At 40.1% G+C, this 25,381-nt stretch overlaps 1 protein-coding gene across 1 annotated transcript in view; it reads left to right on the top strand.

The window, feature by feature from the left end:
• The window catches only part of SMS (spermine synthase), a 45,926-nt gene that overhangs the window by 4,998 nt on the left and 15,547 nt on the right, over positions 1-25,381 (top strand). The window contains exons 2-9 of the mRNA XM_085549962.1: positions 9,901-10,021; positions 17,032-17,125; positions 17,856-17,920; positions 20,291-20,466; positions 22,657-22,813; positions 23,186-23,273; positions 24,214-24,328; positions 24,905-24,984. Coding sequence (XP_085406088.1) covers positions 9,901-10,021; positions 17,032-17,125; positions 17,856-17,920; positions 20,291-20,466; positions 22,657-22,813; positions 23,186-23,273; positions 24,214-24,328; positions 24,905-24,984 — 896 coding nt within the window. The remainder of the gene's footprint in view (positions 1-9,900; positions 10,022-17,031; positions 17,126-17,855; positions 17,921-20,290; positions 20,467-22,656; positions 22,814-23,185; positions 23,274-24,213; positions 24,329-24,904; positions 24,985-25,381) is intronic.

Genomic DNA, 25,381 nt, shown 5'->3' with positions numbered 1-25,381 from the left:
AGACCCTTGAGGGACACCGCACGAGACTGTGATACTATGATACTATGATACCTTAACTGGTGCTGTGTGTATTAGATTTGACTTATGAAATTTCTCTGTATTCTTTGGTCCGTGTTTTGCTGTGGAATTGTACCTAATGCAGATAAAACATGAACAGAAAGAGGAGCTGTGTACGTGTTTTAGTTCTGAGGGTTTGTTGTTTTCTTAAACAGGATGTGGTGGGGGCACTAACTGCTTCACAGGTTAAGCTAAACAGATGGACTTGTCCTGGCTGAAGCATCCCTTACAATGCAAGAAGGTGCTGTTAACTCTACTGGCTGTGCTACAACTTACAGATTAGTGATGTGCTTCTTAACCAGTAAGAAATGCTCTCAGGTGTCTGCTGTAGGAAGATACCTTGGAGTAGGTGCTGATTGAAAAGCTCATTAGTGAATATTTTGTGAGTGCTTGGTTGTATATAATTCAGTATTATTTGTAATGTATATCTTTGTTGTTTGGTATACTAGGGATGCTCAGGCTGTGTTTTAATGAAGCAGGTGCCTGCTTCTATGATCTGGGACTGGCTGCAGTTAGCTAGAAGGAAGTGTGTTTAAGCACAGTGGGGGAATTGGTGCCTCTTGACCCCGTGGCTCATCTTGACTGGTTCTGGCAAGAATAGGGTTGTCTGAATTGCCAAAACATCTGACTGCTGTGATAACACGCAGGTGATATGCTTATCTCTTTACTGTGTTGGTTTGTGTTATGTTATCAAACTTGCTGACTCCTTGCTGGTGATGCGTGTGAATGAAGATCATACAGATCGAGGTTAAACAAGACCCAAGTAAATGCCTTCTGGGGCTTGCAACTGCAACTGCATTATCAACCTTGGCTAAAGGTGTGTTTGCAGTCAGCTTACAGCTGCAGGTCAGGAATGAGCCTATGTGTGTTGTGCTGCTCAAAGCAGTGCCCTGCAGGCCTGCAGCTTCTTGTTCCTACAGGCTGGGGCCAGGGATGGGCCTGCTCTACCTGTCAGGAGGCCTTTACATAGGAATGGAAGCTTCCTATTTTTAGCAGCATGGATTACTGTAAACTCATTCGCTGCTTTTGTTCGTTCTCAGTGCTCAAGAATAAAATATTCTATGAGAGGAACTTGTATCTGAATCTCTCATGCGATGTAAAGAATTTAATGTCTGGTTGCTAGGGCATGAAGCATCTCTCCCATGTGAAGGATACAGCATGAGAGATGTTCTCCCTGAGGGTTCAGTTTGAGGCCATGGAACAAATTCACACAGGAAGTGAGGGCTGCTTTTGACATGGGTATTTCTTTTTGAGGTAAGCTTCTGTGACTTTTACATAGCAAATGCATTATGCATAGCAGCAGGTTTTTTTTCCCCCTTCTTGGAACTAGAGAATAGGATGAGTAGTTCTTGTCACCTTGCTTCATGCATTTCTGGAAGACAGTTTAGGGGGAAGTTCTTCACTAGGAGAGTGGTTAGGCCCTGGAACAGGCTGCCCAGGGAGGTTGTGGATGCCCCGTCCTTGGAGGTGTTCAAGGCCAGGTTGGACGGGGCCCTGGGCAACCTGATCTAGTAAATGTGTATGTTTGGTGGCCCTGCCAGGCAGGGGGGTTGGAACTACATGATCCTTGAGGTCCCTTCCAACCCGGGTCATTCTGTCATTCTGTTATAGTTGGGTTCCAGGTGATTAATAAGTGGATAGCTGGCATTGCTTGAACATGCAGAAATTCTCTTATGAATTTCATTTTTACTCAGTTTTTAGGTGGAAGGGCTACAGATGTTTCAACAAGTGATAATGTTTAAAATGCAAACAGACTTTGTATACCAGTTGATGGACTTAAGTTTACAAGATACCGGTAGAGACAAATGTAGCTAGCAGAGCTGAGTTGTTAAAACCACCCATGTGGACATGAAGGTTTGATCTGTGTCAGATGAAGGAAGTCTTGGAGCTTGTAAATACTTCAGCATGCCACCTCTGTACTCAGACTTGAGGTATGAAAAATGTTGGTTTGCAAATACCCCAGCAACGATCACAGTATCATAGTCTCACAGTCTCGTGCGGGTTGGAAGGGACCTTATAGATCATCGAGTCCAACCCCCCGGGATTCGAGCCTCTGTGTAGCAGAGCGGCACTTCTACCACTTGCGCCACAGGGGGATTCGAACCCAGGGTCTCCGGTGTTGCAACGCGGCATTGCTACCACTGCGCCACCGGGGCACAACAATGATCTGTTGGGATACGGAGTTATAGGAAGCTTAATGAAAAACAGCCTTCTCCTGCAGAATTCAGTATGACCAAGCAGCAAATCTTAGGGGAGTCTGGGTTCTGAGTCTTAGTGGTCTATTTCATGTCTCATGCACAACTGTTTCTTCTGTTGAACAACAATGAATTTCTACAACGTGGAAAAAACATAATCTCACAAAATGAAGCAATGAGAAAGAAGGTAACATTTTATTTCATAAAGTTTTTTTCTAGTTTAATTACTAAAAGAGCAATGTGACTTTCCCAGTGTCACAGTGCTTTTAAGACCTGTAAACGTGTCTTCCATTTTATATTATCAATATCAAAGTGAATCTGTGTGTTGGCACCAAGTGCCTGTAAAAGATGTAGTAATCCAGCAGTTTATTCCTTCTGCTTTTGCCTGTTTCTGTAGGGGCAGTGCTGAAGTTTTTAGTTCAGGGTTATCTGGGCTATCAGAATTTGGTGTCTTAAGATCAATTTTCTTTCTAGTGGAATGTTCTTAGAGAACTCATGTTGCTTAGCAAAAAAACAGTAGTTTAGTAGCTAGTTGAAAACACTCCCTTTAAAATGTATCCAGCAATAAGGGCTACTAGCAGCTTTGCTGTTATGTAAGGAGGGAAAAGCTGTGTGTTTTTTGATGCATTCTCTTTAAAATTAATTAGCATATTGTGGTCAGGAATCATCAGTGGTGAGTTTTTTAGATGGTGAATCTGCAAGCAGGAATCCTGTGCTGGTGTAGTAAATTAGGCAGGTAAAGTTTGCTTGCAATGCCTGACTTGCTGAGTAACTCCTTTCTGTCATCGGAGACGATTATCAAATGCTTATGCAAAGATGATCAAGGGAGGTTCTGGGAGGTTCTTTGTCTTCATTCTTATTCCTCGGCTTGTTTCAGATTCAGACATGCTACAAATATTTTAACCTTGACTTTGCTGGCTCTGCTGTAGTCAGCCATTGTTATAGCAAAATGCTACTTCTACTTTCTTGATTTTTATTTATGATGACTGTAATAAATAAGCTCAGACGGCACTGGTCTATAGGAGAGCTTGAGTGCTTTTCTTTTTGCGTGGGTGTGCATTTTCTGGGATGCTTTTGTGGGGGTTGATTACCTTCTTCCAGAGATAGCCACAGGATCACAGTGTATTGCAGTGACTGTGTACATGGTGTTACTTTCAGCTCCACTAGATTTATGTCACGTAATCAAGTGGGTAGGGATGGGTGGCCAGGCTCAAGTTTAACAAGGCTCAATTGCTTCATGTAAGTGATATGTTTTAAGCCTTCTCTCAGTGGTTATGCATGGTTTAGTAAAACAGCCTCTACTCAAGTGTGTGGCTGTATTTGTAACAATCCCTGAGACAGATGCATCCTCAGCTGGTTGATAGGAGTTATCCTTCCTTACCACTGAAAGCCTCTAAAAAGTAAAATTCCTTCAATGAGGCTCTGATCTTCTGAATGTCCCAGTTATGTTACTTGGGGAAGTACTCTGGGCTGAGTGTGAAGGAATTCGAATCCCCCCTGTGGCGCAAGTGGTAGAAGTGCTGCTTTGCTACGCAGGAGGCTCGAATCCCGGGGGTTGGACTCGATGATCTCTAAGGTCCCTTCCAACCTGCATGAGACTGTGAGACTGTGTGAATCAATATGCAGCCCCTGGTTAAGAAAAAGATAAAGAAACCCCCTGTATCCAGGTGCTCAATTAATCAAACAAGAAAATGAATTCAGTTAACATACTGGTTTAGTACCTAGCTTTGCATTAAAGTGTTATTTTATTGTTGTGGTGAGATTATTATGGAAGAACTGATAGTGTGGTGGTATGTAGAATTCTTCCCTCATCTCCCTCGTCACTTTTGCACTGCCAAGAGCTCCTAGTGGAGTTCTGACCTTTGACTGTCTCAATTGAGATTTGCTGATAGCCAGGTAAGTCACTTGCAAGTTGTTTTGTACTAACAGTTGCTCCATAAGCAGCAGTTGACAGAAGACTGTAAGGGAATATTAAATCTGACTTAGTTACAAGCTAAAAGGTTGCGTTGATTTACTTTAATAACATGCTATGATGTGGATGTGAGAGTTCTCTGGAATTCCTGCTGCTCTATTGTTCGTGAATTAAATGAATCCAAATCATAGAGCCTTGGATTCATTTAATGAGATTCTTCAGTTCTCGGGTAACCACCTGGACTGGTTGTGCCCCAGAGGGTTGCATGAAGAGCTGTGGGTTTGGTTTTTGGTTGGAAAGTCAAACCTCAAGTGAAATACAGTCTTGCCCCAAGGGCTGGTGGTTACATCACTGGTGAAGTACTAATTCACCCTTCCTGCTTGCTCTCCTTTATGTTAGCATTACCTCTTTAAAAATATATCTCTAGATCATGAGATGATGCTGCTAGTGTAATGGAACAGGCAAGAATATAGAAATGAGGGAAAAATGGGAGTGCTCTGTTTGACAACACAGTCTTAGGTTGGCATTACTCAACAGAAGGACAACATCTCGAGTTGAGCCCCTGATCAATTGGATGCTTTAGGGAAAAGGTGTTAAGTGACTGTGGGTTGTGTGTGGCAAGGGCGGAATCATTTTGCTTTTAACTTCTACAGAAATCTAGTGGATAGGAGAGTTGAGTATGGGGGAGGGGGGAGGTGTATAGAGGGGGCAGGGGAATATGCTAGTTAAGTAAAGAGGGAGAAAAATGTGGTCCAAGAAAAATCAACAAATAGCCTTAAAAGCTTCTAGTGTCTTGTAGAGAGATTTAGAACCTCACGGGAATGTTTTGTGTGTATTTCTCTTGGCAACCTGAACTGATGGAATGGTATATTTTAGGGAAGGGTAAGGGGTGAATTCTACTAAGAGCCTTCAGTCCTTTGAGAGCGTTTCTTTGTTTCTGTTAGACTTCATGAATAATTTCCAAAGGGACATTTGGATGCACTTGATGGATATTAATTGTGGTTCTTAAGTAGAGGTACTTGCAAGTTCATGCGTTGCTTTGTAGCACAGTATAGCTTGACTTGCTTGTAGTCACTGTTTATAGCTGTAGTTACCCTTTAATTCTACAGGCTTTAGGTGAAGGAACATGACTGAGATATCATGTTGACATTGGAAAAACGTCTCAGATCCTATATGTAAGTGAGAACTTCTAAACCTGGTGCCTGGGCTTCCAGTGAGCAGCAGTGGCCTTGCTCCATTGTGGTACACTTAGCCAGTCTGCTGCTACTGTTCTCTTCAGCTGATGGTGGGACCTGATCAGACTAAAAGCTGCAGCCTTCTCTCAGTGCTGTATTCATCACTCTCCCACCTTGCTTCTGTTTGTTTGCTTGGCCAATGACACCTTATAGAACTGGAATTTTCAGGTAGAGTGCCCACATGTGAATTCAAGACTTGCACAGCCTGATAGTGTAATATATGAACTGATGAGTTTGCATTGCTCTGAACAGTAACAAGGTGCCAGCCACTGAGGCTGCTGTCTTAAGTAGAAAATGCCGGATATGCTAATAGTATGCAATTCTCAGTGCATTCTTAATGAAGTGCTTAATTTCATTTGATTTCTCTTCACCTCTCTATTAAGAGTTTAGCTACCAAGGGGAAAATACAAAAGCGTATGAGAGTGCTTTAACGTATTGCATTGTTTAACTGATTTTATGTTCTTGTTCCCTATAGGAAAGGGTTCAAAGTCAGGGTTATGAGGTGAATATTCTTAATATTCTTTGGGTTGCCAAAACTGTCTGACTTGAACTGATTGGTCACTAACTCTTGAGAACTATGTATCTCACAAATCTTCTATGAAGTGTTATTGTTTCTGTTCCGTAGAGCTGAAATGCTGGGTCTTCTCATTCCTTCTGGCAAATACCAAATATTTTAAACAGTATTTCATACTTGGTAACCTGGATTTGCCTCCTTTGTTCCTGAATAGTACACATGCTTGCAAAGAAGAGCAACCTACTTGGAATCAGCATCAAGATGTTAATTTAGTCTCTTCCTAGTGGTTTTATCACCATTGTACTTCATTCATTTAACACTTGTTAGAGCATATCTGAGTTTGGAGTGAGGTGGTGGCAAGTGGATTTGGGGGAGAGATCTTGAGATTCCTGAAGCTTTGTGATGCCTTCAAGCAACCGCTGATGCCTTAAAAGGAGTCTCCCAACTTTGGATTAATTAATTAGCCCTCCAAGGCAAACCTTGTGTGGTATAACCAAAAGGAGACCTGATGAAAGAGCATGTTATTTTAACTTCGTAAAGTTAATCACATAATAGGAAGAAGTTGTGCCTGGCTGCTTAGCAAAGAAATCTGCTGTAGAATGATGAGCAGCTTGTGAGGGATTAGTATCTTCATGGAGCGGGAAAATGTGATGACTTATCCTGCGGTCTCTGCCAAAGCATGTCCAACAGGAATCCTTTGGGTTGCTGAAAGATGAATGGGTATGAATACCAGTTCTTCTAGTGAGTCTCTTTTGCAGCTCATTTGGCGTCTTACAGGAGCTGCAGAAGTGAAGTGGTCTAGGAGTCAGTTACGTACTAGTTCTATGTGGGGTTTCATGCTTGTTTGCTGGCCTGGAAGGATATGGCATGCATTATTGAAGTTACTGTCTGTGTCATACCAGAACAGCATTAAAGAACATGGATTGTGCAGATGATAAAGGAGTAGGGAAAGCAAAACAAATGGTGAATGAGAAGTGGGCAAGGGGGGGAGAAACCTTTCTCTTCTTCCCAGTGCAAAGCTGCACTAGGGACCGGTTTAGGACTTGACTTTCTCTTGTGGTTACATCCCTAAAATATGTTGGCTTGACTATGTCATCTATTATTGCTGGAGGCACAGTTATTAAGTAGAGAAACTTTGCTTGTTGTGCCCTCATCATGTTACCTTTTTGAGGCTGAATATCAAGAACAAAAATGTGATGGTACAGTTCATTTGCATTTTACAGCAGGGTAGGGAAGAAAAAACTTCTTGGTGATAGCAGACCTTGCAGATGCTCCCTCATTGAGGGTACAGATCATCAGTGGGTCTGCTTACTGACTGACAGAGTGTTAAATTATTCACCGCTCTCTAATTGTACTTGTTTTCTGTTAATTAGAATTAACAATTAATGGGAAGCTAATGAGTAAGACATTAAAGACAGGAGGTAAATATCTCAGAATATAAATGAAAGGTCGGGCAGTATGAACAGTAAGAGCAGAGCCTTTTTGCTTCTCATAAGTATTCTTGGCAGCATATTAAGGAATTGGCTTGCTCTAGACTTAATGCTTAAGGAAAATTAAAGGTGCTTTTACCTCCATTTCTGTCTGATGAAAAACAGTTAACAGTGTGGTCTTAATAGATAGCGGATACATAGGTTACTGTAATCAGACTTCCAATTTGTCTGGTTCTTTGCTTATGCTAGATGAGGTGATTTTAGCACACATCAGGAACATTTTAGAGGTGACACTTACTTCCAAGATACAAAGGCTGCTCCTAAAGTAATGCCTCTCACTGTATAGTGTTGGCCCATAATATCAGATGCAAATGTTAGTGGCAGGGCAGTAAGTGTTGAACCTTCTCACCTATATCCCATTACATTTTGTGGCTAGGTGGCAGCAGAAAGACAGTCTGACACAATGGTGTCTCACACAGAAGTATGATTGAGGCAAAGGTGTGTCTTTGAATTTCTCTGTGTAGAAAGAAATGGCACCTGTTGACATTCAGTGATGATTACTGAATGTTTCTCAAGACCAACCAGGAAATGTGAGCACAATGAGGTGCTGCCCTTCAGCAGTAGGCACAGTAAGTCACAGAATCACAGCATTGTAGGGGTTGGAAGGGACCTCTAGAGATCATCGTGTCCAACCCCCCTGCCAAAGCAGGCTCCCTACACCACGTCACACAGGTAGGTGTCCAGGTGGGTCTTGAATATCTCCAGAGAAGGAGACTCCACCACCTCCCTGGGCAGCCTGTTCCAGTGCTCCGTCACCCTCAATGTGAAGAAGACCTTGTGCACATTTGTATGGAACTTCCTATGCTGTAGTTTCATCCCATTACCCCTAGTCCTGTCCCCATGCACTACTGAAGAGAGACCAGCCTAAAGTTAACCTCTGTAGCTGCAGGTTATTATGAGCAGGAGCATGCAGGCTCTTGTTCATCACTGGCAAAAATGCATAGCTAAAGGTGGTGACTAGGTTGAAAACTGTCTGCAAGTAGCTAAAGCCAGTAATTCCTCAGTTACTTTAGATCTGTGTGATACTTGCATTTTATATAGCTATCATGGCTTAGTCTTTTGTGCATACGAAGCAAAATGATTATACTCACCTCACTGCAGCTGTCTGTGCTTCTCACTGACATGCTTACTGCTGTGACAGTCGCACTAGCTTAGTTTCAGTTCTGGTAGGTGCAGCTTTACCAGATCATTGATTAATTTCTGTAGTCAACTCTAAACAGCTGATTAATCTCAGCTTGGTTTTGGGATATATGTTTGAATGGAGCACTTAAAGTATTAATAAAAATATTTCTATATGCTAAAAGAAAACAACCTGACTCATGGCTTCTAACATCAGCATCTTTTAACTGAAGAAATATCTATATGTATAAAGCATCAGCTTGTTTTTGAAGAAATCTCTGGTTACTTCCAAATGGATTTTTTTCATACCATCTTGAAGGTTGTGCATGTGAATCTGTATTGCCCTGGGTGATAGGAAAATGACATTTCTCCCTGGGGTCTTAATCTGCTTGTGAGATGGAAGGGTTGCCTGACCATATCTTTGTGAGAATGGCTCATGATACCAATTCCTCCAGTTGGTTATTAGGTTAAAGGCTGGTGTGAGTTGTGGAAATGGTGAAATGATTTTTTTTTTTCATGATGTTTTTGTTCTGTAACTCTTCAAGTCACTCACATGAATTAAACACACTTGGAAAAGCAATGATCTTTCTCATCCTACTGTTCTCAAAATAACATGCATTCCAAATTCTTACCAGTCACTTTCCAGGAAAGAAACTGTAGGTCTTTACACATGTCAAGGTGGAAGTAAATGCATCTTTGTTTCCATTTTAATCTGAATTAGTATTTATTTAACAATGCTGTGTGCTGTGAGTCAGCTGTGTGGTGCATTGGAGGTTTCTTTTCCCCCTTTGTTGGTTAAAGGAGTGGAAGAGAAAATGACCACTATTTAGATAGGGCAGCTTGCTCTATTCAGTTTTCAGTGCCTTAAGCCAGGGTAAGTTAACTACCAGGCTTCTTCTCAGTGCTGCTGTTTCTTTGTGGGATTGTGGGTTGTGGTGGTTGTTGTGATTGTTGTTGGGCTTCTTAAGTAATAAAACTAATTACATGAATAAAACTTGGATTGTCTTTATATACAGCAGTTGACCAGTAATAATAGACATAGAACTACAATTCTGGCAATTGTAGATTAAGACTTTTTTTTTTTTTTGCAAAGGGATAAAAACTTTGGAGTCTCCGTAAACTAGAAGAAAACTTGCATGGATTGGGAAATGCAAGATAGCTTGTTCTGTGCTGGTTTTTCTTCTGTCTTTTGCAAGATCAACTATAAGCTTGAAAGCAGTTGCTCAGACAGAGCTCAATGGAATAGTAGTGTGTCATGTTGCTGGTGAATACTGTTCAGCATTTATATAAAGAGAGGAAACAAATGAACAATGACAAAAAAAATTGATTTAATTAGATAATCCTCAATGATTATTTCCTTGTCTGTTCTATGTTGCAGCTGATTGTAATGCCGTTCTTAAAGCTCTACAGCCCGTTTTTCAGGAGCAGGGAATGACAGAAACAGTTCATAATTGGGAAGATCATGGTTATTTAGCAACCTACATCAAAAAAAATGGCAGGTGAGTGGATTTTCCTTTTTGTTTCCTGTCTGTCTGTACTTAACATCTAAGAAAGGAAGAAAAATATTTGTTATAGGGTGCAGGTAAAGGAGGCTTCTTTCACCAGTTCTGTGTGAAATGACTAAAATGATGCAGAATACTGTTGAGAATGTTATCTGCGCCATCTTCTAATGTGGTTATCAGAGCAGTTGAACTGGTCCATTGGCTGCTTGTGCTGGGTACCCAAAACCATATCCACGTGGTTTCCTCTGCTGTTCAAGTAGGAGACTCCACAGCCTCTCATGGCAGCCTATGCCAGTTCTCTGGCACCTGTACAACGCAGAAGTGTTTGCTGGTGTTCAGGGGGAACCTCCTGTGTTACAGTTTCTGTTCATTGCCTCCTTTCCTGGCACTGAGCACCACTGGAAAGAGCGGGGCTTTATCTTCATTGCACCCTCCCTTCGGGTGTTTATAGACATTGAGATCCCCTTAAGCCTCCTTTATGTTGGACTGAACGGTTGCAGTTCCCTCAACCTCTCCTCATGGGATAGGGACTCCAATTTCTTCATCTTTGTTCCCTTTGTTGAACTCTTTCCAGTAATTGTCTTCTACTGAGGAGCCCAAGAACTGGATTCTGCACTCCAGGTTTTGCCTCACCAGTCACAGTGGAATAGAGGGGAAGCTTGAACTTGAAGCTCTTGAACTGCTGCTGATGTTTTACCTACTGCAGCTAAGGATATTGTTACCCTTTCTGACTGCAAGGGCATACTCAAGTTGGTTGTCCATTAAAACTCCTAGGTCCTTCTCTGCAGAGCTCTCAGGCAGCTCCCAGTATGTGCTGGTGCCTGAGGTTATTCCAGCCCAGGTCGGGACTTTACACTTCTCCTTGTGTGTCAGGTACACAAGGGGTCAGCCTTATGATAACAAAATACTTCCCTGGTGACCTGTAGTGCTACTCTTGCTTTGAGAAGGCAGTTGATTAGCTGAAGGAGAAACCTCACTCAAAAGGAGAGAAGTGGAGTTAAGGGTAAGCGTGGTTGGGCCCTTCCTATTCTCAGAGTTCATCTCCTTCAGCCTTCCAGACTGAATGCAACCAGTTGATTATTGGTTGTTTTGTTCAATAGCATAATGTGCCAGACATGTCTTTGACTAGCAGCATTAATCTTTTCAACTCACCGTGCTGACTTGCTCTACCACTCTTCATTCGGCGTGTTGGATTTAGCACTCAATGTAGAAGTTGCCTCACCTCCCTGCTCCCTACCAGGACAGTGGTCAACTGTCCAAGTTTTTTGATCTTCATCTGTATATAAGCCACTGTAGTGATGTTAATGCTTAATTGTGTACAGATGTTGTCAGCTTAAAGTTACACTGACAAGTAAAACTGCTTAACCCTGTAGTTATTAAATAAATGCTCAAATAAAAAGTGTAATATGGCACAGGTCTGGAAATTGCTGCACTACAAAGAGGAGCAGTTCAGGAGATCATCCTAAATATAATAAAGCTGAATAAGGAAGAACACTACTATGGAAGAGCTAAATATTAAGAGGAGGCTTCATGTTTCAAGTGATTCTTAGTGCAATTCTATTTATAAATCAATAAATAATGGTTATTGCAGTCTAAAATTACTGTCTTTGGCTGTTCAACTCATTGTAGTGTGAGTGAAATACATTTTTCTGTGCTTTGACAGCCACGCTGAACAAACACTGACTTGGGTACAGCAGGAGAACTCTCTGTAAGTTTTGGGGCCTCAGCATTTTTGTTTCTTTGGGTCATGTGGTATTTTAGATTCCTTACAGAAGTTGTATATGCTTCTTCTAGGGCAGCCTTAAAAAGCGTATTTCCACTAACATAACGTGATATGCTTTCAGTTAGCTGAAACAAATCCAGATGTAAACAACAGGAGGCTGGACAGGTCAGAAACACAGCACAGCAGAAGCAAATATTTAATGAATGGCAAAAAGAACTAGTTATATGTGAAAGGGTTTGATGGCAACCACATGGGCTTTATTTTAATGCTAGCAATTTTGTCTGCTTTTTTGAGACTTTAAAATTATTGCAAGTTTTTAATGCTACTCTAAAAGAACTAAAATAGGAAACATGCTGTCTGATACAGTTAGTGTGAAAATAGTCTCGGAATGCAGACTTCTTTCCCTTTAAAGTGAGGACTTTCTGGAAATTAAATAGTATGTATAGCAGAAAAGCAGGATAAAAATTGTGATGGAGGGTAGATAACATGACTGAAGTTGCAGTTCTCACTTATGACTTCTGTAAGGATGCAAGGTATGAAGTTTCCCTAGCAAGTGGCAGGGAGCTTAGCTAGATTGCTCAAGCACAAAAGATGCACAACTCTGCTGTGTGAGGAAGTGATGTGAGGGTGTACATGCATATGCATTTTCTAATCAACCAGGGATGACTGAGCAAGTCAAATGTGCAACTAACGTAAGCTGGGTACTAACCCCAGGAAGAATGTATATTTGATATTGGATAGTAATATTTCGTTTGAGTGCTTACAGTTCAACACCTGTGCTCATAACCCCAATAGCCTGTACCATGCCCTGTTACAGATTGTTCAGATGTGGGCACAGCTGCTTGTCTCTGACGAAATACTGTGTGAACAGCTCTGTGAGGGGCTAGCACTGCTAAATGAATTAGTTTATTCGGGGATTGTGCCGTGCTTTCCAGTCAGCATTACCAAAGCAACAGATATTCCTCCTTTGAGGTTTAGCAAGCCAAAGTCGTTCCTACCTGGTCTGTTAGATTTACCCCTGTTGGCCAGAGGGGCAGGTCATAACAAACCTCACATCAAACTAATTGAGGGAAGCTCATTTGAAAGCATTTTAGTAATCAGGTTGTCAAACAAAACTGTGAGTGAAATACCCATTCACACTCTTAAGTTGTTCAGGAAATTGCTCTTTTTAGCCAGTCAGGTCATTGTCTACAGTGGTGTGAGTGCTTTTCTGTCCTTGGCCAACGCCTTTGATGAAGTGCTGCACTGTGAAATGGTAACATGCTAGCTACAGTTCCAAGAGGTTTTGGGATCTCAGCAGTTTTGTTTTCCCGAGATATATTTTCACGTTGCTTATTGAAACTGCATACATATTTTTGGGAGCATTATAAGTAGCTTGTTTTCATTTAAGGGTCTTCCATTGAAGTGTCGCTCTGGTTTAGTCTGGGAAGGTTTTTTTTAAAGATATGAATGTGAAGTCTTTATTTTGCTGAATGTATATAGTACTTCATATGGAGTAATGAGGCCCATTACATCTTAAGATGTAAAAAAAAAAATAATAAAATGAAGCCAGAGTAAGCAGATCGTTCAAGAGCCAATACTGTATTTTGATAATGTCACTACTTGTACATGCACTCAGAACAGTACTCACAGCTGCAAGGGTGTTTATTGTCCTTTAGTCTTCCTGACCCACATCATCTACTCAAACACTTCCCTGATCCCTCTTTTTGTCCCTTTGCACCTGAAAGCTCTTTTAAAATCTCACAAAACCTGTAATCCTGAGCCGGTGTTTCTACAAGACTCTTTTACAAAGGCAGTGACTTTCCCCTATTCACTCATCCATCTTAATCTTCTCTGTTCTGAGTTCTTTTTTTGGAGAAAGGTATTTGAATTCATTGTCACAACAGTGCAAGGTTTAACCAGTTGAAGCTTTGTCACTGAGACGATTGTGATGAATATGTTAACACCAGGAAGGGAGGGTTAGGTGTTTTTACCTTCTCTGACCATATTGCTTAGCTAACTGCTGTGCCACTCAGCGCCTTCTAAAGGAGCAGGATGGGCATTCCTCAACTCTGTGCCAGCTGAAAATGTGGCATTTTATTCGTTCAGTTACCTAGAGTGTGAAAATGGGCTGAAGAGCAGTTGGAAGCAACTGCTGGGAATCAGTAACACTTCAAAACGGTGGTAGCTTTCATTGTTTTAGTTTCCTTCCTTTGTAAAACAAACAAACAAAAAAAGAACAGAAACAATCACACAATGAAAGAGTGTGGTTGCTTAATTCCTTCATGTTTCTAAAGTAGGTTGTAATTAAGATAAGGAACGTCTTTAAAAGTGAGATAGCAGTCTCCTGTATGTCATAGTCTTGATAATATTTTTGTTGTTGATGATATTGTTTGGGGATTTCCTATTATAAACAAGTTCTTTTTTTCTGCCCTCGTGGGTAATTTGACAGGTGGCAATTTCCTTGGCAAGGTATTCTTCATTTACTTTACTGCTATGTCTGGGCTCAAAGTTAGTCTTTCAACAGATTGAAGCATTGATGGAGTGAAGAGGGATGCTATAGGTACCTGTCTGTCTATCCATTTTTTATCTGTAGGAAAAAAAACAAAAAAGGTTGAATATGCAGGATTGTAGTATTTCTTACTCCACATTCAAGTAGCTGAGGCAGGGTATGTGATTTGGCTTAGAATATGTTGATCTCTCCTGCTGGTTCTTTTTAAGTTCAGATGTTCATAAGTTCATCCAAAACCTTTCCTGGTTTCAAACAATTATTTCTTAACATCTGATGTTCCCTGTTGTTTTGAGAAATATAATGCAGGCAAGAGCTAGTATTAGGAAGCCTCAATAAAAGTGTTTCTGTGATCACAATCCATTTCCTTGCAAGCACAAAAAGCGTAGGTACTGCTGTAGATTTGTGCAGGTGGGATGTTAGGACCTACATGTAGACTTTGTACCCTAGTGGAAAGGAGAGGATCCTTGGTTTTGAGTTTTTTCACATTCATTTTATGAAAATACTGGCAAGCTATGAAAACTAGGAATTATTTTTTCTAAGAGACAGGAAGGATAGGGGATTCTTGTGATTAAAACCTTAATTTTTGGAGATATTTTGTCATTCAGACCGCAAAGTTTGCTGTGATTTCAGAGATATGATACTGAAACTGTATTATTACTGTTCCATAACACCCTGTCCTCTATCATTACAGTAAGAGCTGTTGCTGAAAACCTTCATTCACATGTTGTGGTCATTAGACAAGTGAAGGGAAACAGAAGCAAAGTAGCTTTTGCTGTGTCCTTGTTTCAGCTATTAAGTCTGTGTGTTCAGCCTTGGTCTGCTGATATGTGTGCAAGAACTTCTTTACACTGAGGGTGATGGAGCACTGGAACAAGCTGCCCAGGGGGGTTGTGGAGTCTCCTTCTCTGGAGATACTCAAGTCCTGCTTGGATGCCAACTTGTGCGACCTGCTATAGGGAACCTACTTTGGCAGGACTCGATGATCTCTATAGGTCCCTTCCAACACCTACAATTCTGTGAGTCTGTGATACTGCCTCAGTTCTCTGGTCTCATTGCTTTTCTGAATGCCTACTTGCACTGTTTAACTACTGTGTCGTAGTCTTTACTGGTTTGTCAACATTTTTCCCTGGATTTCCAAATAAGTGGATATATAGTGGATAACCAATATGAATGTGCATCAGTTTCATGTAATAGAATCATATTACAGAATCTCTCATTGGAGAGGACCTCAAGGACCATCAGGTTCCAAGCTTCCTGCTGCAGGCAGAGATGCCAGCTGTTAGATCAAGTACTAGATCAGGCTGCCGGGGACCCCATCCAGCCTGGCCTTAAACACCTGTAGGGATAGGGTATCCCACCACCCCACTGGGCAACCTGTTCCAGCACCTCACCACTGTATCATTAAAAACATCCTCCTGACATCTAAATGTACACATCTCTTCCTTTTGTTTAAAACCACCTCCCCTTGTCCTGTCTCTCATGTTTATAAACTCCTTTTAAATATTGGAAGGCTTCAGTGAGGTATCTCTGCAGCCTTCTCTTTTCCAGGCTTAACAAGCCCAGTTCCTTCACAGGAGAGGTGCTTTAGCCCTTGCATCATCTTTTTGGCTCCCCAAAAGCTCGACATGTCTCCTACGTTGGAGGTCCCAGGCTTGGACGCAGTACTCTAGGAGAGGGCTTCACAAAGGCAGAAGAGAGGGAGACCATCATCTCACCCTACAGTACCTTGTCTGATGGAGCGCAGGATATCATTAGCCTTTAGGGCTGCAAGCACGCTCTGGATCATGTTAAGTTTATCATCAGCCAGAATCCCATTGTCCTTCTCAGCAATTTCTTTGAAGGTTTTTTCAATTTAATGCACATTTACTGTCTGAGAGACGGTATTACCAGCTGGACCCTCAGAACATGAATTACTGGCCCACTGCATCACTCCAGTCTGCTGTCTACCTTGAAAGAGGTGTCCAAATTGGGTGTCAGTTCCCTGTTGCCCCAGCGAGAGTAACAGTTGGACTCAGTGAATGGTGGCTTTGCAGTGTCACTACCTCACCCTGCTCACACCACCCACCACCTGTCTGTGCTCACATCTGCAGTTTTATCCCCATTGGTGTTCAGTGAGTGTTGATGAATATCGGAGGGTGCCATTTTGCTACACAGAGGAATTCAGTGACACTCCTTTGTTTCATCTGCGCTTTCATGTTAGATGCAGTTTTGTTGAACAGTCCCAAAAAAAAACCAACACAAAGAACAAGATGATGCATGTTATTTCTTGGCTATTTTCTGTGCATCCTTTCATCAGGACAAACTGTGTTAATTTACACAGGTGTAATTTCCTGGTGATGATGTCAGAGCAGTACATACTTAATGGCTTTTCAGTGAGTTTAGTGTTATTGTAATGTTTGCATTTTTTAGTCTCTAATCTATAGTACTTGTAGAGAAGACACCTAGTGGACAATCAGTGAAATATAGGGAAGGTCATTAAGTTGGTGCAAAGGTACAGATAGGTAGGGAAATCATAGTGGAAATGTGTGTGCTGTATAAAAACATCTTTGATTAGGCAAGACCTATTCATGAGTCTTGAGGGAAGTCAGATGCTTCTCACGGTCATCTTTCCAAGAAGTGTATGGCACGTAATTTCCTCGTAACCATTCTGTTCTTTTTGTCTTCTTCCTTCCCAGTGCAGGAACCAACGTACAGCATACTCTTGCTGGCCATTCTGAATTGAACTATGAATTTTGGACTTTCTTCTCATTTTTATTAATAAAGTCATAATCGCAGTCTGTCTTTATTTTGTAGTTTTGCCAATTTGAGAATTCACCCTCATGGATTAGTGTTGGTGGACCTGCAGAGCTACAGTGATCATACAAAAGGAAGAGAGGAAACTGATCAGGTAGTAGGGTTTTTTATTATTATTATTAGGCTTAGCAAACTGCATGGGGAACCCCTTTTTTCTTCATGTCTATAAAGTATATCTTGGTAAAATATTTTCTAATATCCATACTCATTCTATAATAGCTATCATAGCATTCACAGATGCGGAGGAGTAGTGCCTGCTGTAATTACATATATGTATGAGTGTGCACACATTTGCATGTACTGGGCCTCCCGTTCTCTGCTATACAAGTTTCAGAAACATAGTAGCCTTGTTATAGCATTCAGTTCTCTTCCTGTATACAGAGGAGAGAGAGAAGGGACGTTCAACCCAACACATGGTGTACTAGTGTATCATTTTATTATCTGATATGGGAGATGGGCAGCCTTTGTTCTAAAACTTCTTTCCCAGGGAGAAAAATAATTGCTTCTTCCCTGACGTGAAATTCAGAGTTGGGAATCTGGAGGAGGTTGAAATGTTCCAGGGTTCTTGTGCTCCCTCTTTAGGTTGGGTCTGAGTGTTCTGGCTGTTAAACGAAATGGTTAAATGCAGTGACAGCTGTTAACAGTATGCATTCGCTTGCAACTAATGAAGCCAGGGCAGATAATTATTCATGGGCTTCTAATGTTATGTTGCAAAGTCTGTCACTACTGGTGTTTCTTATTATTGTCTTCTACCTTGTCTAATTTAAAAGATGTACATCAAGTGATCGCTTCTACCTCTTTTGTTTTGTTTGCTGTTTTTTCAGCTTCTTAACAAAGTAGAAGAAAGAATGAAAGAATTTTTTCATGGCAATCTGAAAAGGGTAAAACGGTAAGTTTGTGTATATACTTCCATGTGTGTCTTGGTTGCTAAAGACAATAAATTATGCTTTGCTATGCTGCTGTGAATAAGTAGCCTGGAGTATGAATTTTTGTGTATGTTATTCCCCAAATATTTTGAAACTGTTTTATTGCAGGATTAAATACACTGAGTTTTCTCATGTTAAACTCGACATTCGGTGTTGTTACTTGGGCAAGAATTATTTCTTTTATTGTTTTCTGCAACAATTGCATGAATTGGTGGGAAAAAATGCAACAGAAGGCAAGTGCCACTCTGTCTTGGAAGAGCTAGGGAGCCAAGGGTGGCAGCAGGCCAGGGCAGGGCATGAATGTTATCTACAAGATCCAGTCCCAGAGCTCCTGATTGGGGCTGGAAGGGCTGGGGTGGGTGGCTGATAGTGCCATGCTGCAGGTCAAGAATGGCAAAAGATGTGGGCAGGCACAGCTGCAGCTTAGCTCATGCAAAAGCACGAGCCAGAACCAAGGTGGAGGCCCTCTCTCAACGCTGTCTCACATGGCTTGGTCCCAGCAGCCGGAGCAGGATTATTCAGCTTTATCCAATGGAGCTGTGTTTAAGAATGGGTAGCCAGCCATGGAAGTGTGTGTGCCTGTGACCCTCTTAAGAAGATGTAAATGTTCGTAACAATTTTTATAACACTACTGAAGGCAGATAATAACATGTTATGCCTTTGCAAGTCTTCTCTCATTTTGGTTTACTTAAATACAAGGTTACGTATCAAACGGTGGAGACATTACTATTATTAGACTACCACTCAGAACACATTTCCCACTGGTGTTTCCCACTGGTCTGGAAAGGGTATACCACACTTTCATGTCTTCATAGTGACCAGCGCCTTGAAACATAAGGAGCTCTTGCTGCAGATGTGAATTGGCTGGATGATGCAGCAGGTGCCTTAAAAAATAGATAAAGAGACCTGGAAATGATTTTAACAAAAGTTAAGGAACAATATAAAATCAGCAAGATACCCTAACACCAAGGAGCAAACTGCTAAATGGAAAAACAACTATGCAGTACTATTGCAGAAAAAGGTCTGAAGGTTATGGGAGACTAGTGTATGTTTGTGTTGGGGAAATGCTGTCTCTTGGAGGACACTTTAATATTGGCATACTATGCTGGGAATCTGTAGAATTCCTATTATGTGAACTTGTTAAAAATAGGTCAGGAAATGGTCGATCTGAAGCGATCTAGGTTAGTTTTGTTTCCTTAGTATAGGAAGGTGAATTTCTTTGGACAGATTCTGAACTGGGTCTTGTAACACGTCCCTCAGTTTATTAAAGTTTCTTTTGCATCCTTCTGGATTACACATGATCTCTAACAGAACTCGTGCTGCAGGAAATTGTTCTTTCTACCTCTTTCTTTAGTCTTGTGAATAGATGCTATTGCTTTTTCAACATATGCTGCCATCGCGTGGTTTACTGAAGGTACAAATTATTTCTGCTGTGTACACTGAGAATCTGTAGTGAATTTGCAAGAAGCTTGTCTGTCTGATTTTCTCCTGCACCTTCCCCTGAAAAAGACTTAGTTATCTAGAGTGTGGGGTGGGGTGGGGAAATTGAATAAAACAGAATTCGGTAATTTTAATTATTCACTACCATTTCAAATATATTTTGTCTTTTTAGGTCTTAATACTGATTTCAATCATACTTATGTTAGAATTAAAAGAAAAAGGAAAAGAAAAAAGATTAAACACAAAGCAACCTGTTTGTGTAGGTGCTTTGGAAACACATTTAAAAAATACAACAATCTGGCAGCTGAGATGTCACATATGTGAATATCAAGGATTGTGCTTAAACATTGCAGGCCTGGCTCAGTTTGAAGCACTGTTGTAGTTCACTTTTATGTTTCCATGTATGTTTAAAATGTCTCTCAGTACAACTTTAGAAGGGTGAGACTCACTAATCTCAAAGAAATAGCATTCTTAGCTGAGCTAAAGATGGGAAGAGATTTTGTCATTTTTTGTGGGGTATTTTTTTTTGGTTGCATTCTGATTTTTGTATTGTGTCAATTTTTGGTCACAAACTGATTCTTCTGCAGAGGCAGCATTATGTAAGTCTCCTCTCTTTGAGGTGTATTCATGTGCACTTTGTAGAACTTAGTTGTACATGAAGAATGACCACCGATATTTCATTGGTACCTTAGCAAATTTTGTATATATAACATATAGCTCATGGGTTTGTTAAACCCCGTCAGCATTAAATCTTGCAAATTTTCTTGTTTACTCTTGTAAGTACTATTTACTTATTATATTTATTACATAGAAACCAGTGGTTGTTAAGAGGAAATAAATAATAATTCTCATGTTTGGTGATTTATTTTTTTTTCCCTCTTCTCTCTTTCTAGATTGCCAACCATTTTGAGAGGAGGTGTCATCGATAGATACTGGCCCACAGCTGATGGACGCTTGGTAGAGTACGACATAGATGAAGTTGTTTATGATGAAGATTCACCCTTTCAGAACATTAAAATTCTGCATTCAAAACAGTTTGGGAATATTCTTATTCTCAGTGGGGATGTTAGTAAGTATTGTCTCAGTGGAGGATATTCCAGGTGAAATTGTAGAGAGTGTTTTCGCTCTTACTATGTCAGTTCTAATGGATTAGTGAGGGTTAAGGTTCTGGTAGAGGAAGCTAAGTCTTGTGTACATATGTGTGTGCATATCTGTCTCTGTATATAAAATACTTAAATCAGAAAGTGTGATCAGATGTAAAAGCTAAAGTACAGATAAAGGTATCTGCTCTTTCAAAAGTATTTTTCTTCCTTTGGAAAGTACCACAGGAGAACTGAAGTTAGTGTTCTCTACCACAGCTTCTTCAATCACTTCATTCATTTAATCTTTTATTGTTTGTTGTGACGGCAATCTCTCAAGGGCTTCTCTTTGACAGTAAAACAAAGTACTTTATCAGTATTCAAAGCAACAGTGGAATTCTCAAGGAGCATGCGGAAGTGGAAACTGGTGTGTGGGGTGGTAATCCTGCTGCTCTATTCTTTATGATGCTGGAATTATTTCCTCAGTGAGATCAGCTAGAACAGCTGTATCCCATTTAACTGCTGTGTTGTTGAACTTATTTTGCCTCTTTCTTCTCCGGAATGCTAAGGTGAACTTCCAAGTTAATAAGAAGGGTGACCCAGCTTTTGTGAGAGGTTCTGTTTATAAAGTACTCTCTGCCTGCTGTTCCCTGTATTTTTGAAAGTGAACCTGAGAGAATATGGGTTACTGTTCTTTTAAGCCACATAAGGATGCTATTTGCTATGGAGACTAGGCATCAAGGATGCTTTGTTAAATCCCTTTGTAATTATGTTTAAATGTACTGACTAAGGTAAATGGGGGATGTTCATGTCTAGGTTTAGGACAGCTGATTTGAGGCTGAGTAATTAAGACTTTTGAATATAGCTTTTGAAATCACCAGAAATACCTCTAACCATTCAATGTAGCTATCACCAGCTGTCAGGGGGACTTACAGAATTCTGTGCAGATGGCAGCTGTGAGTGTTGTTAATACTGAATTCATCTGCAGAGTATTCTTTAATTCTGTTAGAATTGTATCTGAATTGCCAAATTAAGTATTCCACACTCCTGGCCAGAAATTTTCATTTGTGTTTCATATGGAAATTAGGTTTTCTTTGAATGTTGTCACAGCATGCCTCATAGAAAGAGAAGTGTGCCATTACTTATTTACCTTCCACAGAATTTTAAAACAATGATCTGTCATTGTCATTCTGTTATTGTGCAATTATAAACTAAATACTGATTGGCAGGCACAATATTAGGATGTGCTTGGTATAACAGCACACAGAATCATAGAATCACAAGGTTGGAAAGGACCTACAAGATCATCTAGTCCAACTGTCCTCCCTTTACCATACCTACAGAAAACCACTAAACCTTAACTCCTAGCTCGCTATCCAGACACCTCTTGAACACTGCCAGGGATGGCGACTCCACCACCTCCCTGGGCAGGCCATTCCAGTGCCTGACTACTCTATGAAAGAAAAAGTTCCTTCTTATGTCCAGTCTAAACCTCATCTGATACAACTTTCGGCCATTTCCTCAGGTCCTGTTTTTGTTGCCTGGGAGAAGAGGCCAAGCCCCTCCTTGTCACAACCTCCCTTCAGGAAGTTGTAGAGTGCACATCATTGCTTTGCTCTTGTAGTTTAGATTTCTTATTACAGCCAGGAAAGTTATTGCTTGTTTTGAAAGTACTAGTGAGCAAGTCAGCAGAAGTCAAGCTTGAGGGCCCTCCAACAGTTAAATATTAATGGTCATACTTATTCTTCTGTGCAGGGATCTACAAGGGTGCATCTAGTTTGATCTTTTTAGTTGGGGTTCTGAGGGTGCTTCCAAAAATCTCCTGGTTGTCTTTTGTTGCATTAATTTAAGGTAAAAACCCACTGAAGTGTATCAAGTGTAGATATCAAGTCCTGAGTACAGGCTATTCTGTGCTGCAGATATGCTTGTCTTGGCACACAGTACTTTGTAATGTTGATGTAGCCACTCTTAGATTTGTGTTGAGGACTGCAGAAGTCCTGTATGGAATTCAGAGGAGGATTTCATTAGTCCTGCTAAATCATCAGTCTCCTTGTATCTGAAGTGTCTCAGCTAGGTTCTTTCTGTAGCTACTCATATATTGATCTGTACTGTATCAACTGGGGATTAATCAAAAGAATTAAAGATGTTTCTGTCCAACTCTTTCTCTTCCTTCCATTCAGATCTGGCAGAAAGTGACCTGGCATATACTCGAGCCATAATGGGCAGTGGAAAGGAAGACTACACTGGCAAAGAAGTGCTGATCCTTGGAGGTGGTGATGGGGGTATTCTGTATGAGATAGTCAAACTGAAGCCAAAGATGGTTACTATGGTAGAGATATCCTTTGACAAATGACTGGTTGTTTCACCGTTGTGCCGTCTGCATGTTTTATCATGAAGTACAACTACCAGACTCTAATTTGCGTGAGGAGATGGTCTGAATTGAAATTTCTTTCCTGTGAGCCTGGAGCTTTAACAGTAATGGTAATTTAATATGCCATAAATACTGTTTAAAAACAAAAATAAGTGCTTTTTGACCCTCTATCTGAATTTGGGGTCAAATATGTAAGCTTGGGTATTGTGAGACATAACCACAACTTATTATTCCTTTGTAAATTTCACCTTTTTGAGAGTTGGTTTTTTTTCTTGAAGAAAATGAAATTTTCCTGTATTATTTCTCAAATTCTGGATTCCTTAACTGTCTTCAAACATTGACCAAATGGTGATCGACGGGTGTAAAAAGTACATGCGTAAAACATGCGGAGATGTCTTAGACAATCTGAAAGGAGAGTGCTATCAGGTATTTTTTGATTCGCCTTCGTTGAAAGTAATGTTTCAAATGGGACATTGAGGCTGGGAGATGGATCTTTCTTAATTTGGGGAAGAAGAATTAGAAAAATTTTCATTTTTCTAATGAAATTCCTAAATGTTGATAGCTGTCAGTGGAATTTGTATCGAAAGCATGCATTATTTTAACTCTTCACTTTCAACTTATTATTAAAATAATTATGTATACCTGGAAGGAATGTGAAATATGAGATTTGTCTGTTGCCATAACTTATAAATGAAGAGGAAATAGCGGTAAGGATGCGGTGTTAAATATAATTCCCTAAATTGTTATGAAGATCAGAGAAGAAATGTGTATTTAAGTTAGGTTGTCCTTCACTATTGAGAATATCTATGTCTTTAAAAAATAAAAACAGTTTCATTTTTTTTTTTTAGTTTTCAGAGAAAATCCTACCACTTCCCTCTTAGTATATAAATGCATGCAGTCTTCTGTGCTGCATCTGACATCTTTTTATTGATGTGATCTGACATCTTCTTGTTCTGTTCTGTTTTCATTCCTGCTCTTTAATATTCTCATAAATATGATGTTGAAGGTGTGAATTAAAAAATGCATAGTAAAATTTAACTGAGAAGTCACATGCTACTTTACATGAGTCAATGACCCTTCATACAAATGCCTTATTTTACTACTGTGTTAGGAGACTGGAAGTGTTACCATTCAGCAGGACAGTGGCTACCTAGAAGTCCAAGCTAGGAAATTGAGTCCCATTTGCGCTTCTCACTATTCCTATATCTATTACTCCTCTTCATAATGACATAAAAAGTTGAAGTTAAATCCATTTCTAATTTTGCTCTTTATTCCTTGCTTAGTTCCTGTGAATCCATGTTTGTTCCTTTTTGCAGGCCAGTTCCTGCGTGTTTTGAGGATTAATTACAGTTTTTCATTCTTTTAGGTTCTAATTGAAGACTGTATTCCTGTACTGAAGAGGTATGCCAAAGAAGGAAGGATGTTTGATTATGTAATTAATGATCTGACAGCTGTTCCAATCTCCACATCTCCAGAAGAAGGTTAATCTTCTAATTTATTTTCCTAGTTTCCTGAGTATTTTCTCAATTTCAGTCCCTACTCCATAATAATTGGCAATTTGAATAAAAAACACTTTGATTCTTACCCTTTTTAGTTGAAGCTTTATTGAAGGGCAGAGAATGACAGCATGTCTTTCAAAGTTCTCTTAAGCATTAGAAAAAAATAGGTGCACTGAACTTGGTTGAAAACTGTGCTCTAGAATAATGTGAGCTCAGTTAAGTCCTGAGAAAAGTGTTCAGTGTGTTCACATTCCGGTAGTGTATGCACTCGTACCCCTGCTGCCACATTATTGGTTCCTACCCAAATTAATGAAAGCGTTATTAAAAACAAACAAAAGAAAGCTTACAGAAAATTCCAGTTAGGAGAACCAGAGATATTCACTTATTTGTTGCTATTGTGTATGAGTTCTATAGATGCTTTGATTTATTTTTCTTGGTTGTTTCTTTGTTGCTTTCTTTTAAGCTGAAAGATAGCTGCTCTCTAGATGGTAGACATGTTGCAGGTCTTGACTTCATAAAGCCAGTGATACTTGTTTATTGATCATTTTCTGTATGTAGATTCTACGTGGGAATTTCTGCGGTTGATTCTTGACCTCTCAATGAAAGTCCTGAAGCAAGATGGAAAGTATTTCACACAGGTATAGTATCTGGATGTGAAGAAGTAATGCTGTATAAGTATTGTAATGTATATTTTACAGATACGTCTTTTTCTTTAAAAAACAACAACAACAACAAGCAACAAAACTAACAAAATATAGTTATATATAATACAAGCTGTTTTGTTGTAGTAATTTGTTTGGGACTTTTGCATGAAATTTGGGCTTTCCAAACTGACTTGTCTTCTTTCATTTTCAGCTGAAATTGTAGAGTTTGTGTCTTTGAACTTAAAAACATAATTTCAATAATCAGGAAGGCATGCTGCATAATACTGTAGCTGCAAGCAGTTCTTGGAAAAGCAGAACAGGTGTACTTTGCAGAGATAGACACGGTTTTTAAGCTCATATTTTCAGTAGTGTAAGACATGAGAATTGGTGT

The sequence above is a fragment of the Coturnix japonica genome, chromosome 1 (assembly GCF_054131305.1).
Source record: "Coturnix japonica strain WE chromosome 1, WE-NBRP24, whole genome shotgun sequence".
In the NCBI taxonomy this organism is placed as follows: Eukaryota; Metazoa; Chordata; class Aves; order Galliformes; family Phasianidae; genus Coturnix; species Coturnix japonica.
The sequence above is the reverse complement of the archived record's forward strand: the minus strand, read 5'-3'. Positions and strand labels throughout refer to the sequence as shown.